Source organism: Balaenoptera physalus (assembly GCF_965194825.1).
Source record: "Balaenoptera physalus genome assembly, chromosome: 16".
NCBI classification, from domain to species: Eukaryota; Metazoa; Chordata; class Mammalia; order Artiodactyla; family Balaenopteridae; genus Balaenoptera; species Balaenoptera physalus.
In genome coordinates, this window is record NC_138898.1 from 4,715,868 (window position 1) to 4,731,958 (window position 16,091).

Genomic DNA, 16,091 nt, shown 5'->3' on the forward strand with positions numbered 1-16,091 from the left:
CCCCAATATGATCTCATCTTAACTATTTATATCTGTAACATTCCTATTTCTAAAAAAAAAAGAAAAAAAAAAAGGTCCCATTCTAAGGTACTGGGGGTTAGGACTTGAACATGTGTTTTTGGAGGATGCAATTGAACGCATAACACCTACTGTTGTATCTGAAGGGCCCACCCTGCTGGGTGGGGTGGCACCAGGTGTTTCTGGGAAGAGGAGATTCGAGAAGTTATGGGATCAGCCTGTAATTGAGAGGTTAGTGGGACAGGACCAAGCCATACCCAGGGACCTGGGAGGGAAGGGAGGCCAGGAGACCAGAACCTAAATACTCACCATTAGGCAGTGACTTAAATAACATTTGAGGGAATTATGAAGCCACAAAAAATTATATATCTAAAAAACATTGAATGATGGGAAGATAGTTTGGGCATAATGTTAGAACAGAAACCCAGTGTATGTGCATTTGATCTCAGTTATGTTTTCATGGTGGAGGGGGGCATCCTTATCTTTTAAAATACAGACAAAATCATATGAAATGGGTGGTTATTTCTGAGAGGTGGGATCATGGGTGATTTCTCCCTTTGTCTTTGTATGTGTTTTTCTGTACTTCCTATAGGATTCATTCCATCTGGGGCTGGGGAGTCCAAGGAAAGGGGCTGAGTTTGCCCCAAATCTCCCAGATTTGCACTCCCGCACGTTTGCTAGGATCTCAGCAGGAGAGGTTGGTTAGAGAAGTGATGGAGGCTGGGGCCTGTGAAACCTGACCCAGCTGCAGGGCTGGGTCCTGGTATCAGAAGTGGGATCGGCCCCAATGGCACCATCTCTCCTGGGCAGTAGAGATGCTCTTAGGCAGGCAGGTGTCCTGGGTGCTGATGTGAGGAACAGCAGTGTCCCAACCATTCAGATATTTAGACAGGAACTTGTACCCTCCTTGCTGCAAGGAGAGGGGGATGCCAAGGTGCCCTGTGTCCAGTCAAATAGACAGGACTTCAGAAGAGGGAACTGGAGTCCTACTAGGGTGGCTGAGGCCAGACCATAGCTATGGATGGATCAATATCATCGGTAGCCAGCATCCACTGGGCACCTGCTCTTGCTCAGCACTGTGGGAGCATTGTATTATTTCTTCACGATTGCCTTGTGATTTGGGTACCGCTGTTATCACCATTTCACACCTGAGGAGATGGAGGCCACTGGACTAGGATGCTTCTGAAGGGGCAGAAGCCTGGAAAGACTGCAGCCCGGGGGGCTCTTGGTTGCTCAGGAACCATCCACAGCATGTGAGATCCCAGCCCCAGTTAGCGCAGAACTCACGGCTCCCTGGTGGCCCTAAGGTACTGACAGTCTGTCCACGCAGTGAGCCCAGGGCCAGGAGACCCACCACCCAACACACAGAGGAAGCAGGGAAGGTGGCGTCCAATGCCAGGGAGATTCATTGTGCTACCTGTTGCTCCCATGAAGTGGGACCAAAGTGGAGGCTTTGCCCCCCAACTACTTCTCAAGTCCTCTTCTGCTTGAAGCCAAACTGCAGCGGACAAGTGGACAAGTTTGCCTGCCTAGGTTCCATGCTCCCTTTTTCTGCCAACAGCAAAGCTTCCCTTACTGGCTCTAATCCTGGAGGAATTGTCAATCAAAGTGCCTCCCCTCCACCTGGGGCATGAGTCTCAGGCCGGGCAAATAGCTATCCCCAGAGCTTAATGTGCATTACAATATTTGAGCTGCCCTCCTCAAGGCTCAATATTAAATTATACACAAAAAGGGAAGCAAAGCAATAGCTCACACCCAACCAATCTTTCCCAAAAATATGCATAAAAACAAAGCACAAGACATAGATGTGTTTAGTTTGGAATTACCAGTGACCACAGCAAAATGAAATTATTTGTTCTTTGAAATGTACAATTAGAGTTGTTTTAACATGTGTTTTTGGTGGCTGGGTGTGGTTTCTAGATAGTTTGAAACTGAAGTCTACTGTTTGGCCCGTCAGCTTTAACCTAGTTCTGATGGGTTCCATTTTCCTTTTTTTTTTTTTTTTTAATTTTATTTATTTATGGCTGTGTTGGGTCTTCGTTTCTGTGCAAGGGCTTTCTCTAGTTGCGGCAAGTGGGGGCCACTCTTCATCGCGGCGCGTGGGCCTCTCACTATCGCGGCCTCTCTTGTTGCGGAGCACAGGCTCCAGACGCGCAGGCTCAGTAATTGTAGCTCACGGGCTTAGTTGGCCTAGTTGCTCCGCGGCATGTGGGACCTTCCCAGACCAGGGCTCGAACCCGTGTCCCCTGCATTGGCAGGCAGATTCTCAACGACGGTGCCACCAGGGAAGCCCTCCACTTTCCTTAACAGCAAACCACAGGTACTGAAATGAAAACCAACTTGCCAGGGGGTGAGAGTGCCTGGGCTTTTACAACTGATGTTTGGACTTACTTTTTCTTTCATAGTCTTACAATACTTTTGCATTTCATCTGCCTTTTGCAGGGGAGGTCAACTTAAAGTAACCATTGAAATCTCAGAAAAGGTAATAACCTTGTGATTGAGCGACTCGCTGCATTTTCCTGTAAACCCCACCCCAAGCTTTCAGGGACTGTAAAATGCCTGTTTGGGGCAATTCCGAGATGTATCCATTTCTGCCATTGATGGTGATTAGGGGCAGCCTGACTTCCTGAAAAGTCAGAGTTCCAGGTTACGTGTAAAGAACTAAGCCCAGTCCCATTCCGGGCATGCATTATTGCTGTGGACAGGGGCCCGGGGAACAGAGGTTAGGATCCTGAGCTTCCAGAATCCTGTAAGGGCTTCAGCGGAACATGGACTCACTTGGAATTTGCGTATTTGTCGCCAGAGAGCTTCTCAGTGTGTTTGAGGCCAGAGCTGCTGGAGTTCATTATTAAGAGGGTGAAACATATTCCCTGTCTACACAGATAATTTGCTCAGAAAGCTCTTTTCCTCTTTTTTTTAATCCCACTTAAGTATTAATACAAAGACAAACTTCTCTCTCCTCCAAATTCTGATTTAGAAGAACTAAATGAATGAGCGTGCATTTACTATGTTTTTACATAACTTCCTATCATTTCAACTCAACGATGGAAATACTTGTTCATTCCAGTGTTCTTCAAGGGGCGTTCAGTGGGTGCCAACGATGTGCCAGGCACTGTTCCCCATCCTGGGGACACAGTAAGGAACAAAAGGGGCCTGGCATCTAATCGGGCGGGGGGGGGGGTGGTTGGGGGAGCACAGACAATAAATAAGAAAACAAACAAACAAACGAGAAAACGTCTCGGGGCAACAGCGCTATGAAAAGAAGTAAAGATAGTGACTGGGAAGGTGGGGTTGCCAGATGAGGTGTCCCTGGAAGGCCCCTCCAAGGAGGTGACACTGAAGCTCGCTCCTAAAAGATGAAAAGGAGCAGCCGCGTGACGATCGGGACGAAAGGAACCTGAGTAGGGGCTCAGCAGGTGCAGAGACCCTAAGACAGAAGGCGCTTTGGCCCGTGTAAGAAACTGAAGGAAAATCAGAATGTCTGGGGCAGGAGAGAGCGATGGAGAGCCAGAGAGGTGGGCAGCCCGGCTCACGGGGCGCCTGAAGACCTCGGGGGAGGCTGTGGTCAAGCTGAAGGGCTTTGGGAAGCCAGGGGCAGGTCTGGGGGTTCAAAAGACTCTCTGGCTGCCCAGTGGAGGACGGGAGGCAGTGGTGAAGGCTGGGGTGCACTGGTGGAGATGGGGAGAGGTGGGACTATTTCCAGGTATGCGTGGAGGCAGGAGGGTCAGGACCTGTCCGTGGACTGGACGTGGGCACCTCAGGGGCTTCCTGGGGCTGCCACACAAAATACCACAAACTAGGGGCTTAAAACAACAGAAATCTATCCTTTCATAGTTCTGGAGGCCAGAAGTCCAAAGTCAGTATATCGGCAGAGCCATGCTCCCTCTGAAGGCTTAGGGGAGCCTCCTTCCTGCCCCTTCCAGCTTCTGGCGGCTCCCGGTGTCCTTGGCTTGTGGCCACCTCCCTCCGGTCTCTGCCCCATCTGTACAGCATTCTTCCCTGTGTCTTCTGTGTCTGTGTCCAAATTTCTCTCTTCTTCTAAGGACACCAGTCACTGGATCTGGGCCCACCCTCAGCCAGGATGATCTCATTAATAGCCTCTGGGAAAACCCGATTTCCAATACCACATTCACAGGTACCGGGAGTTAGTTAGGACTTGATTGTATCTTTCGAGGGGGACACAATTCAACCCAAAACAGGGGATAAAGAGATGACTCCGGGATGTGTGGTCTGATGTGAGGGGGATGAAGGGACCTGGGGAGGGGGGATGGAGACTGTGGTGGTCGGGGCGCCATGTACTGTTGCGGGGTTTTTCACTCTACAAGAAGGAAGTGCTGTCTGTGCCCCACAAGGCTGGGTAGGAGGTGGACAGCCGGACAAGGGCACGTAGCGGTGGCCTCCAGCCTGGCCCAGAGCTCGGGCTCCATCCTGAGGCCAGTGGGGAGCTTGGAGTCCAGCCCAGGAAGGACACACTCGGATCCACGTGATACCAATCTCCCTTTGACCGCCATCTTTATTTAAAAGATGTTACGTGTAACGTGTCCTAGCCTATCTATCCTATCCTTTTATTTAAGAGCTAACATAGGGCTTCCCTGGTGGTGCAGTGGTTGAGAGTCGGCCTGCCAATGCAGGGGACACGGGTTCGAGCCCTGGTCTGGGAAGATCCCACATGCCGCAGAGCAACTGGGCCCGTGAGCCACAGTTACTGAGCCTGCGCGTCTGGAGCCTGTGCTCCACAACAAGAGAGGCCACGACAGTGAGAGGCCCGCGCACCGCGATGAAGAGTGGCCCCCGCTTGCCACAACTAGAGAAAGCCCTCGCACAGAAACAAAGAGCCAACACAGCCATAAATAAATAAATAAACAAATACTTCAAAAAAAAAAAAAGCTAAAATATTAGATTTTTAAAAAAAAATCTTTGTGTGAGATGGAAATGCCTGGTCCAAAGTAGGCGCACACACAGAATATTTGTTGAAAGAATGAATGGGAGAACAGAGCCTGTTGGTGACGTGAAGCCAAGGGGGTGAGAGAGGGAGTCGAGAAGGCTTAACTCTGTCTGAGGCCAGAGAAAGGAGGTCGAAGATCCCAGAGGAGAGAGGGGACAGAGCTTGGAAGAGGAGCTAGAGAGGGGGGTCTGGGCCAGGGGAAGGGGCCTCTGGAGCACAGGAGGACCCCACACTCCCAGGTCACACGCTCTGAGGACGTGGGAGCTCGCTGTCTCGGGGATGGGGGTGGGAGCAGGGCTGTCACCCCCGGAGCCGGAGAGGTAGGGGCCAGGCCAGCGAAGGCTCCGCAGGGCCACCAGGGGGAGGGAACAGAGCTGATTGAGAAGGAGCCACGGGTGTGTCCAGGGGCAGCGCTAGTCCCCGCGCACGTCTGGGTCTTTTCTCCAGCAGCTCTTGGGGTCAGTGAAGGTGGGTCCAGCAACTGAGCCTTAAGAAACCAAATGGCCGAGGCCACGGCTGCCAGAAGGCAGGCAGCACAGGAGCTGGGGAAAGCAGAGGGCGCTGGCTGATGTGGGAGAAAATCTCTCTTGGCGACGGCAGGCATGGCCAGGGCTGCGGTCTGTCGGGGGGGGGGGGTCTCTCCCGATACCCATCCTCCTTCCTCTCTGTTCTAGAACCCTTATTTCCACTGGGCGCTTGGTCGTGCAGACGGCGCAGCCTTCTCCAGCCTCCCTGGCAGCTGGTGTGGCCACGGCTTGGGAGGAGAAGTGATGTGTGAATAACAGGAAGGGCACACCCGCCCCTTCTCTCCTCACCCTGGTAGAAACGCAGCCCTCCCAGGTGGACACGGGACGGATGTGCGACTCCAGAAAGGGGACAGAGGTGTGAGAGTGGGACCCAGGGCCTCAGTGAGGAAAGAGCAGTGGCCGGTGGCTGGAGATGACGTCCACCAGGAGGTGATGAGTGTCAGGGGAGCCCCCACGGACAAGCGGCTTTGCCCCTGAGGAAGGAGGAACCATGATCTAGAAGCAGCATGGGCTTAGGACCTGCCACCAGGAAGGCTGACATTCAGGTGGAGACCAAGGTTATCAGGCACGGGAGGAAAGGGTTTGGCACAGGACTTGGGTGGCCAGTTTAAACGGACACCCTTAAACTTCCTCCTTCACCCCTGCCAGCCCCTTAAAGCCCTCTTCCGGGTCAAGTGTGTCCCATCAGCTTCCACCTGACCAATGACCTTTCCTTTTGCCCAAGGGCCAATTCAGGATAACCAAGGATGTGAACGGAATCCTTTTTCCCTTCAAGAAATTACATCCCTGTTAGTCAGGAACGCAATATCTGAAGCTGCTCTTAAGCATCCTTTAACACGTCCCCAGTTACCGAAGGGGTGCGTTGCGGAGGCTGAAATTTCAGCCGCATCACAGCCAGCCTACACCAGGCCTGATTATCGTGCTGCCCCCTGAACAAATTTCATTATTGAGCAACACACTTTCGAAGCTAGTTTACATTGTCTTTGCTTGGCTGACCTTGTAGGCTATTGAGTTGGAAAATGTGGTTTGTATTGTAAGGCTTCTTAATAATTATTATTTTTTTTTGAAACGAGGGATTTTTCCATTGCAAATGAGACAAAGAACACCATATTTAGCACAAAGAACGCCTCCATCTATTTTGAAACATAATTTTCATTAGCTAAGTTTTTCACTGTAAAGGGGATTTAAATTTTATTCTAAAAACAGTCTGCCACCCACCCACATACAACGCATATTTATGTATATTTCTCCATAAAAAAGGTCTGGAAAGATACTAATAATAATCGTTGCAGCTGGGAAGAGGGAAGGATGTTGAGGGGAACTAAAGGGAATTCTGCTTCTCTGCCACACTTCTTAGTAATGCGGGGTGAGCCGGGGCAAGTGTTATGGGTTGAACTGTATCCCCGCCCCAGGATTCGTATAATGAAGTCCTAACCCCCAGTACCTCGGAATGTTACCTTCTTTGCGGAAAGGGCCTTTACAGAGTGATGGAGTTAAGATGAGGTCATTAGGGGGGACCCTGATCCAGTATGACCGGTGTCCTCGTAAAAAGGGGAAACGTGGATGAAGGCTCACTTACAGGGAAACGATGTGAGGACACAGGGGAAGGCCGCCGTCCGCAAGCCGAGGAGCGGGGCCTCAGAAGGAGCCGACCCTGCGACATCTGCTGTCCCTCCATCTGGGACGCCCAGCCTCCAGAGCGTGAGAGAATCCATTTCTGTCGCTTAAGCCCCCAGAGTGGGGGGCCGCGTGACACCCCCGGGACCTAACACAGTGAGGCACGGCGGGTCCAGCGTCCTCCCCCGTGAAGTGGGGCGTCCAGGTTGCCCTGAGCTGGACACGGAGCCTCGGCGCCCCAACTGCCTCCACCAACCTCCACCCAAGCCGCTCTCACGCCGGCCCCACCCCGCAGCCCGGAATCAGTCCCGCTGTTTGCACGCCACGCCAGGCGGTTTTGGAGGGACTGTGACCATCAGATCTCACGCTGGCCCGGCACCGTACCCCAGTTCCCCTGTTCTGTCCTCAAAAGGCCCCCTAGACCTCGGCACTGCTGGCCAGCCCTCCGGTGTCCCCACCGAGATCCTATAACCCCCCTCAGGGGCGTCCCCACACTGGCCCCCGCCCCCCTCATTCTCCAGGGCATCCAGGCCTCCGCGGGGCTCCTCCTGGGCGTGCCCTGCCCCAGGGCCCACCCCCCTCCCCTCCTCCTCCCTCGCCCCTCCCCTCCTCCCCTCCTCCCCCCTCCCCTCTCCCCTCCTTCCCTCCTCCCCCTCCCCCCTCGCCTCCTCCCCCTACCCCCTCCCCTCCTACCCTCCTCCCGCTACCCTCCTCCCCTCCTCCCCCTCCCTTCCTCCCCTCCTCCCCCTCCCCTCTCCTAACCTCCTCCCCCTCCCCTCTTCCCCCCTCCCCTCCTACCCTCCTACCCCCTCCCCTCCTCCCCCTCCCCCTCCCCTCCTCCCCCTCCCCTCCCCCATCTCCCCCACCCCCCTCCCCCCTCCTCCTCCCCTCCTCCCCCATCCCCCCTGCCAGCTTCCTGGAGGCCCAGTGAACCCAGCCCCCAGGCCCGGCCCGCCCAGCCTTCCCGCTCTGACACCCCTCCTTCCTCTCCAAATACCCCTCCTCTGTCTTTTCACAGGCTTCTGCCCCTCAAATCAGCACCAGCCACATAGGTAATTTTCAATTTTCTAGTAGCCACACTTTTAAAAGGTAAAAAGAATGAAGTGAAATTATATAATTATACATTTTGATTCATATTTAATGGTAAACTTATTTAACCCAAGAGATCCAAAATATGGCCACACACAATCAATATTTTAAAATTACTGAGCGAGTTCGCATTATTTTTGAAATAATGTGCAATAATACTCGAAATCTGGTGTGACAGCACATCCCATTTTGGACACAAAATTTCCATCAGAAATACTTGATACGGCCTTCCCTGGTGGCACAGTGGTTAAGAATCCACCTGCCAATGCAGGGGACACGGGTTCGATCCCTGGTCCGGGAAGATCCCACATGCCTCAGAGTAACTAAGCCCCTGCGAGCCACAACTACTGAGTCCACGCGCCGCAACTAGTGAAGCCCACGCGCCTAGAGCCCGTGCTCTACAACAAGAGAAGCCACTGCAGTGAGAAGCCCACGCACCACAACACAGACCCAATGCAGCCAAAAATTTTTTTAAAGTATAAAAAAAAAAATACTCGCTATGTATTTAGGTTTTATAAAATTTACAGTTGAAAAAGACATGCACGCACTTACCCAAGTTGTTCCAAAACCTAAAAGTGTTCTAATAACTGAACTGAATTTTAGTTTTTAAATTTAATTTAAAATCATGTTTCTCAGAAAAGGGACATTAGGTAAAAACGAAGAAAATCCGAATCAAGTATGGACTTTAGTTAATAATGATGTACCAAGATTGGTTGCTTAATGTTATAAGTGTACTGCACTCATGTAAAATGCTAATAACGGGAATGGGGCTGGTGTAGACGGGGACTCTCTGTACTATCTTCCCAAATTTTCTGTAAATCTGAAACTCTCCTCAACTCTCCTCAAACTCTCTCCTGCCGTCCCATTCCTCAGAGGGCCCCCGTGACCAGATCTGTGAGTTCAGACCTAGTAATACACACACGCAAGTTCACATAGTGACTTTTGTTTTTCACACGGTTTGCAGAGCCTACTTTTTTGCTTCACGCAACATTAGATCCGAGTCTTATTAACGACGCCTCCTCAGTGCCGCTCATAAGAAGCCCCTTCCCCCCCTCCCCGGCCGCCCACCCCATGCACAGCCTTGCCCATCCTTGCCCGGAGGGGTCTCCTGCTCCTCCACCCCTCTCTCCCCTGCAAGCCCTGTGTTCCCTCAGTTGCACCTGCTCGGAGCAACTCCAGGGCTTCTGTGCCTCGGGATATGGCCACCCCTGCCCGAGCCCCAGGGCCTGCTCTGCCCAGGCAGAGTCCCCCACCTGTGGACCCCACCCGCTCTGCAGGCAGAGCTGCTCTCTGTCTTCTCCTTGCCTGTCCTCAGGGCCTTTGCACATGCCGCTCCCTTAGCCTCAATTTATTACCCACGTGTCACTTCCCAAAACTTCCCTGGACCTGCAGGCTGGGGGATCCCTCCTCACTGGTTTTCCTCTTCATCCCCCGCACCATCGTGTCGGGGTTTTTTGTGACATTTCATCCCTGAAATGATGTGAACACCGTCTGTACCCACCCACCCACCCAGCACAGCACCCGCCCCCGTCCTGGGCACCCACCTCCACTCCCAGGCCAGGCAGTGAACCCCTCTGGGGCACAATCGGTTTTATTCTCTCCCACACCTGACCTGGGGTTTGGTGTAGATTCTTGCTAATTGCATACACTAAAATTTCTTTTCAGGATTCAGAAAATCAACCTGAACTCATTAACCTCAGGGAGAGCAGGACTGAATAGAAATGCCCCTTGCCCTCCTCTGCTCATAAAAATATTCATAGAGCGTGAGCGTGGCTACAGCCCGCCGCAGCAGGCCCAGCGCTCAGCTCTCCGCCATCCTGTCGTCTGTGCTCACGCCCCGCGCCGGGAATGACTGATGCGGCTGCATTAGTCCCAGGCTGGGGAAGAGGAAACAGAGGTGCCCACGAACACGCAAGCAGGGACCCCAGGACTGGGGGTCCTGGCTCCTGCGGGGGCTGGTGGAAAACAAGGAGGCAGCGCCCTGCTCTGCAGGTGGCCCCATCCGTGCCGAGGAGACTGGGGGACCCTTAGCCAGGGCGTCGCGTCACAGCCCGGCGTTTCGCGTTCTGCGTTGCAACAAGAATCACACGCGTGGACTGAGACTTTCCTACGTGTCAGACACCTGAAGTAAACACTTCACCTGTGTTACCTCTTTCTGCATGGCCAGCCTCTGAACAGGTGAGGAAACCGAGCGTCTGGAGGTGAAGCACCAGCCTCTCACCCAAAGCCACCTAACCCGGATTCCAGCCTGGATCTGTCTGGTCCAGCCTGGGCTCCAGCCACGGGGCACGCCGGCCACGGTCCCTGCCTTTAAGGAGCCTCGGCACAGGGGGCTGAAGAACAGGTGTGTGCTGGGGGTGGAGAAGCTCCCCCGGCAGAGGCCTTCAGCAGGAAAGTGACACACGTGCGTGGTTAGGTCACGCAATGTGGCTCCAAAGCCCTGCGTTGCCTTCCTAAGGCCACGGCCCTTTAACACACTGATCTGCAAGAGGGCACGGCTGTGGGCATTCACACAGGGACCCATGTGGGCTGTAGTGCTCTGCTCTCGCTGTCTTGAAATTCTTAATGCTTTCTGAACAAGGGCCCTGCTTTTTCCGTATGCACTGGGCCCCGCAGTTTATGGAGCTGGTCCTGGTGGTCAGTGTTTGTGCATGAGTCTGGCAGGTGTGGTACCAGGCCCAGCAGAGGTGTTCCAGCCCTCCCTGAGCTCACAGTCAGCTGAGGAGGCCTGTGATCCCCAAGTGACCTGATCTGCACTAACAGCGGTCAGTGCTGGGAAGGTAGTGACCAGACCCCCACTGTTCCCTGTGGAGGCAGTGAAGGGGGGCAGCAGGCCCTGGGGGGCACTGGAGGGCCCCACTTGCAACAAGGTCACAGGGGAGTTCTCACTAAAGAGGTGACATTTGAGCTGAAGGATGAGAATGAGCTGGAAGGTCCCAAAAGAGCATTCCTGGGCCAGGGACCTGCCAGTGCAAAGGCCCCGGGGTGAGTACAAGCTGGGCATCTTAGTCATTTCAGGCTGCTGTAACGAACACCACAGCCTGGGTGGCTTAAACCACAGACATGTCTTTCTCTCAGTTCTGGAGCCTGGGAGGCCCAAGATCAAGGTGCCAGCAAATTCTGTGTCTGCTGAGGGCCCTCTTCCTGGTCTGCCTTCTTGCTGTGTCCTCACAGCACCAAGAAAGAGGGGGCTCAAGACTTCCTCTTCTTATAAGATCACTAATCCCATCCTGGGGGCTCCACCCTCATGACTTCATCTAAAACTAATGTCTCCAAAGGCCCCCACCTCCAAAAGCCATTGCACTGGGGAGCAGGGCTTCAATGTTTGAATTTGGGGCAGGCACAAACATTCAGTTGTAGCACTGGGTGTGACAAAAAGTTGACAGTAAGTCAGTGCGTGTGGTGTGCCAAACGCTGGCAGAAAAGAAGAGAGAGCAATCTTAGGCAAAGACTGGATTTGTAGGACTTGGAAATGGGAAGGGTTTTAAACAGGAGGGTGACTTGCTCCCATGTACCTTCTTATTACATAATATTTGATAACTATGAAAATATATGTACTCTGAAGTATAACATAAAATGGACCCATGTGAACCCATCTCTTCCACCAAGAACCAGAACACTGCCAGTGTCTTTAGCCACCTATATTCCTAAATTCTGTGGTTATCTGTTCCTTGCTTTTTTCAGGGTGTGTGCACCCTGAATGTATTTTTCGATCCTTGCTCTTGAGCTATATAAGTTATTATGTGCTGTACGTGTTTTTCTGCACTTTTGTCACTCCATATTAGGTTTCTAAGTTGTGTGTGTGTGTTGTTCTGTGTGGCTGCATGGCATGCATTTTTCACTGCTGTGTAATATTCCAATATGTAGAATGCTGAAGGTTATCTTTCTGTTCTTTGGTCTATTCCATCTGTTTTCAATTTGGGGCTATTATAAGCAAGGCTGTTACAAACATTCTTGTACTTGTTGCGGGTACACATGTGCAAGAGTTATAAAATCTGAGTAATGATCTATTAATGGGTTAGGAAATCACACCAGAGGACCCCAATCTGTGTGTTTTCCTAAATGCTTTCTTTTGTTATTGTTAGAGGAAATACTGATTTTAATTCAACATAATAAGGCAAACTCTAGGCATCCATCCATCATCTTTCAGCCTAAAAATTAGCAAAGCTATTGAAACAATGCACAATTTTTTCCCATACTTGTTACATGGCTCTAGTTACCAAAAGAAAAATTAAGAAAATGTTAAAACATGAAAAGAGAAGCCTGAGATTATTTTTTAAAGTGTATAAAACAACTGCCACAAAACCTGTCAACCTTGTTACTTATTCTACAAAATAGCACCAGTAAGAAGGGCGTGGGTGTCTCATAGTGAGAACCAATACTGTTTCCCGAATCCTCCATTTCCATAATTTGCATGTGCAAGTGCATACATACTGGGTGTTGATGTAAAACAGATTTCTGACTGTGAGTCACGGAAAATGTAAGCCACTGATCTCATGTTGTAAACTTTTTTTTTTTTAAGTATCATTTTAACTTTATTTTTTGGCTGCGTTGGGTCTTCGTTGCTGTGCGTGGGCTTTCTCTAGTTGCGGCGAGCGGGGGCTACTCTTCGTTGCAGTGTGCGGGCTTCTCATTGCGGTGGCTTCTCTTGTGGAGCACGGGCTCTAGGCACACGGGCTTCAGTAGTTGCGGCATGCGGGCTCAGTAGTTGTGGCTCGCGGGCTCTAGAGCACAGGCTCAGTAGTTATGGTGCACAGGGCTTAGTTGCTCCGTGCCATGTGGGATCTTCCCCAACCAGGGCTCAAACCCGTGTCCCCTGCATTGTCAGGCGGATTCTTAACCACTGTATGACCAGGGAAGTCCCTGTAAACTTTTATAATGTTCATTTACAAGAGTGGTTTTACAAAGCAGCAGCCTTCCCACTAATCTTCACCTACACTTGCTATTTTTGGAATTCATAATTTTTGCTAATCTCATGAGTGTAAAATGTTACTTCACTGGGCCTTAATTTCCATGGCCCTGACAATTAATGGGCTTGAATGTCTCTACCTAGCTTTATTTACCATTCTGTTTCCTCTTCTGTAAGATACTGGCTTGTGTCTTGTGCCTATTTTTCTATTGTGTTGTCTTTAAGATGTTTGGGACTTCTTTATATAGTCTGTACATTAATCATTTGTTTGTTCTGTGTGTTGTAGGTATCTCCTCCTGGTTTGTGGTTTTCCTTTCATTCCCTTTGTGGTGTCTTTGAATAACAGAAGTTCCTAATTTTAATGTATTTATTAGCTTGTCTCCCAGTGGTAACACTTTTTGCATCTTGTTTGAGAAATCCTTCCCTGTCCTGAGGTCAAAAAGATATTCTTCCACATTCTCTTCTAAAAGTTTTAGCACTTTGAAATTTACATTTAATTCTTTTATCCATTGGAAATTGATTTGGGGGGTTGGTGTGAGGAAGGGGTAGAACTTCTTTTTGTTTTCCCTGTGGATAACCAAGCAGTTCTGTCATATATCAAGCTTACAAATTTCGCGGTCAGTATCTGAGCTCTCTACTCTATTCTTTTGGTCAATTTGTTTACCTCTTCACAGAATATACAATGTTACAATTACTCTAGTTTTCCATAAATCTTGATCTCTGATACAACACTCCCCCATCCCTTATTTTTCTTCACTTTCTGACACCTATGCTCTTTCATATAAATTTTATAACCATCTTGTCAAGATCCTAAAAGAATAAAATAAAATAAAAAGTAAAATAAAATAATCTGTTGGGATTCTGATGGGAATGCACTGTATCTATGGATCAGTTTGTAGAGAAAAAGGCATCTCTTGATATTTCCTACCCATGAATATGTCACTTCATTTATTTCTATCTTCTGGAATGTCTTTCCATACATTTTTATAATGTTCTCCAAATATGTCTTGCTTATTTTTACGAGATGTATTCCTAGGTACCTTATACGTTTTACTACTGTAAATGGTATCTTTTCCCCTCCGTCTGTTTGTTGCTGTTATAGAATGTAATCTACTTTCTTACATTGATTTATTTTATCCAGACATCTTGCTAAACACTCTTATTGTTTCCAATAACTTTTCTGTAGATTTTGACTTCTCTTTGAAGGTAATCATATCATCTACAAATAGTGACCATGTTATTTCTTTTCTAATCCTTAAGCCTTTTATTTCTTTTTCTTATCTTACCGCTAGGACCTTCAGTAAATGTTGAGAGTAATTGGCATCCACTCTGATAAGCATCTCTTATTTCTGATCCCAACAGTTTAGTATTTCACTATTAAGAAATATCATTTAATGTAGGGATTTTGGTAATGCCCTTAATCAGCATAAGGATATTTAAAACTATTTCTCTTTTGATAAGATTTTTAAAAAATTGTGAACGGGTGTGGATTTTATCAAAAGTTTTTTCTGCATCTATGAGTCATACATCACATGGTGTTTCTCACCATATGTGAACGTGGTGAATGACATTTATAGATTTTTCTAATATTAAACACGTTCGCATTATTGTGATAGACCCAATGTGGACATAATGCATGACCTTCTTATATACTATGTATTCCATTTGCAATATTTAAAAAAAATTTTTTTTATTGGAGTATAGTTGATTTACAATGTTGTGTAAGTTTCAGGTGTACAGCAAAGTGAATCAGTTATATATATACATATATGTATATACATATACTTATATCCACTCTTTTCTTTTTTCAGATTCTTTTCCCATGTACTCATACAGAGTATTGAGTAGAGTTCCCTGTGCTATACGGCAGGTTCTTACTAGTTATCTATTTTATATATTTGCTAATATTTTATTTAGGATTTTTGCAACCGTGTCCATAAAATGAGGTTGTCCTGTAATTTCCCTTCCTCACACTGTCCTCAAGAGGCTTCAGGGTCTCTCTCTTGTGAGGGTCCTTTCCAAAACCGGGAGGAGGGGCAGGACCCTAGCAAGGTCTTCACGTGGACATCCATTTTTGTAAACATTGGAAATGTAAGCTATGTTAACATTAGTCATTTAGGAGACAGTCTCTTCCCATTCTTTCGCTGGTCCTTTTCCCTCTGACTACCTTCTATCACTGCCTCTTGCTGTGAAGTGTTGGAATGACCACGGGCATTCAGGGATCCAGCTTAAGGAGAAGGTGAGCTGGGAATTCTTTTATTTAGTGAGATGTGTTCTTGTGTCTCGAAGCCACTTCCCTGTGTTGTTAAGTTATCACTGGCTGAGCAGGTGGGTGGCTGGCTTCCAGGAAGACTCTAGCCTCTCACTGGACTCCCTTCCCACTGTCAGGACATGAAGGCACATGTCCTGAAGGTACATGAATTTGTCCTCTGGCACCAGTCACCAGAACCACAAGGGTAGAGAAGAGACAAGACATGAGCTGCCCAGAGCTGGAGCTAATGCAGGAAATGTTGTTTCACATCTCATAGCTTATAGGTGAAAGAAACTTAACAGAGGTTTTCCAAAGCTTGATTACAACCCGAAAAATGTATGACATTATAAGGAGCTGTGGAGCTAAAAAGAAACATTTCTAAATTATCAAAAGCCAAAAACACATTCAATCAACAAAGGCGAAAGAAGGACTGAATGGCCTTTCCGTTCTTACCATAGAAAAAGAAAATACAAAGTCTTTGTCTTATAAAGAGGCCATTGAAGCCTATACAACCCAAAAGATGCAGGAAGAAACTGCTGTAGAAGATTCAAGCTGTTGATTAATAAAAATAGTATGTTCTGGATTTTGTAATGTGTGTAATATTTGTCGACTGTATAAAATTTGTAATTTCATATGATTTTTCCCATTCTCAATCAATATGTACTTTTATGCTAATTTTGAATTTTTGTATAAATTTGCACCCTTTTTCTTCGGAGGGTCTCACAAGTTGAATAA

The 16,091-nt window shown here is 48.8% G+C and overlaps 1 protein-coding gene across 8 annotated transcripts in view; it reads left to right on the top strand.

Moving 5' to 3' along the window:
• The window catches only part of APCDD1L (APC down-regulated 1 like), a 52,298-nt gene that overhangs the window by 8,629 nt on the left and 27,578 nt on the right, over positions 1 to 16,091 (top strand). For 2 of the 8 annotated variants that reach the window (XM_082428320.1, XM_082428318.1), the window contains exon 2: positions 5,638 to 5,737. The exons of 3 other annotated variants lie outside the window; for them this stretch is intronic. In XM_082428320.1, coding sequence (XP_082284446.1) covers positions 5,638 to 5,737 — 100 coding nt within the window. Of the gene's footprint in view, positions 1 to 4,061; positions 4,154 to 5,637; positions 5,738 to 16,091 lie in introns of all 8 variants that reach the window. 3 more of the 8 variants (XM_082428323.1, XM_082428325.1, XM_082428322.1) reach the window with 2 other exon arrangements.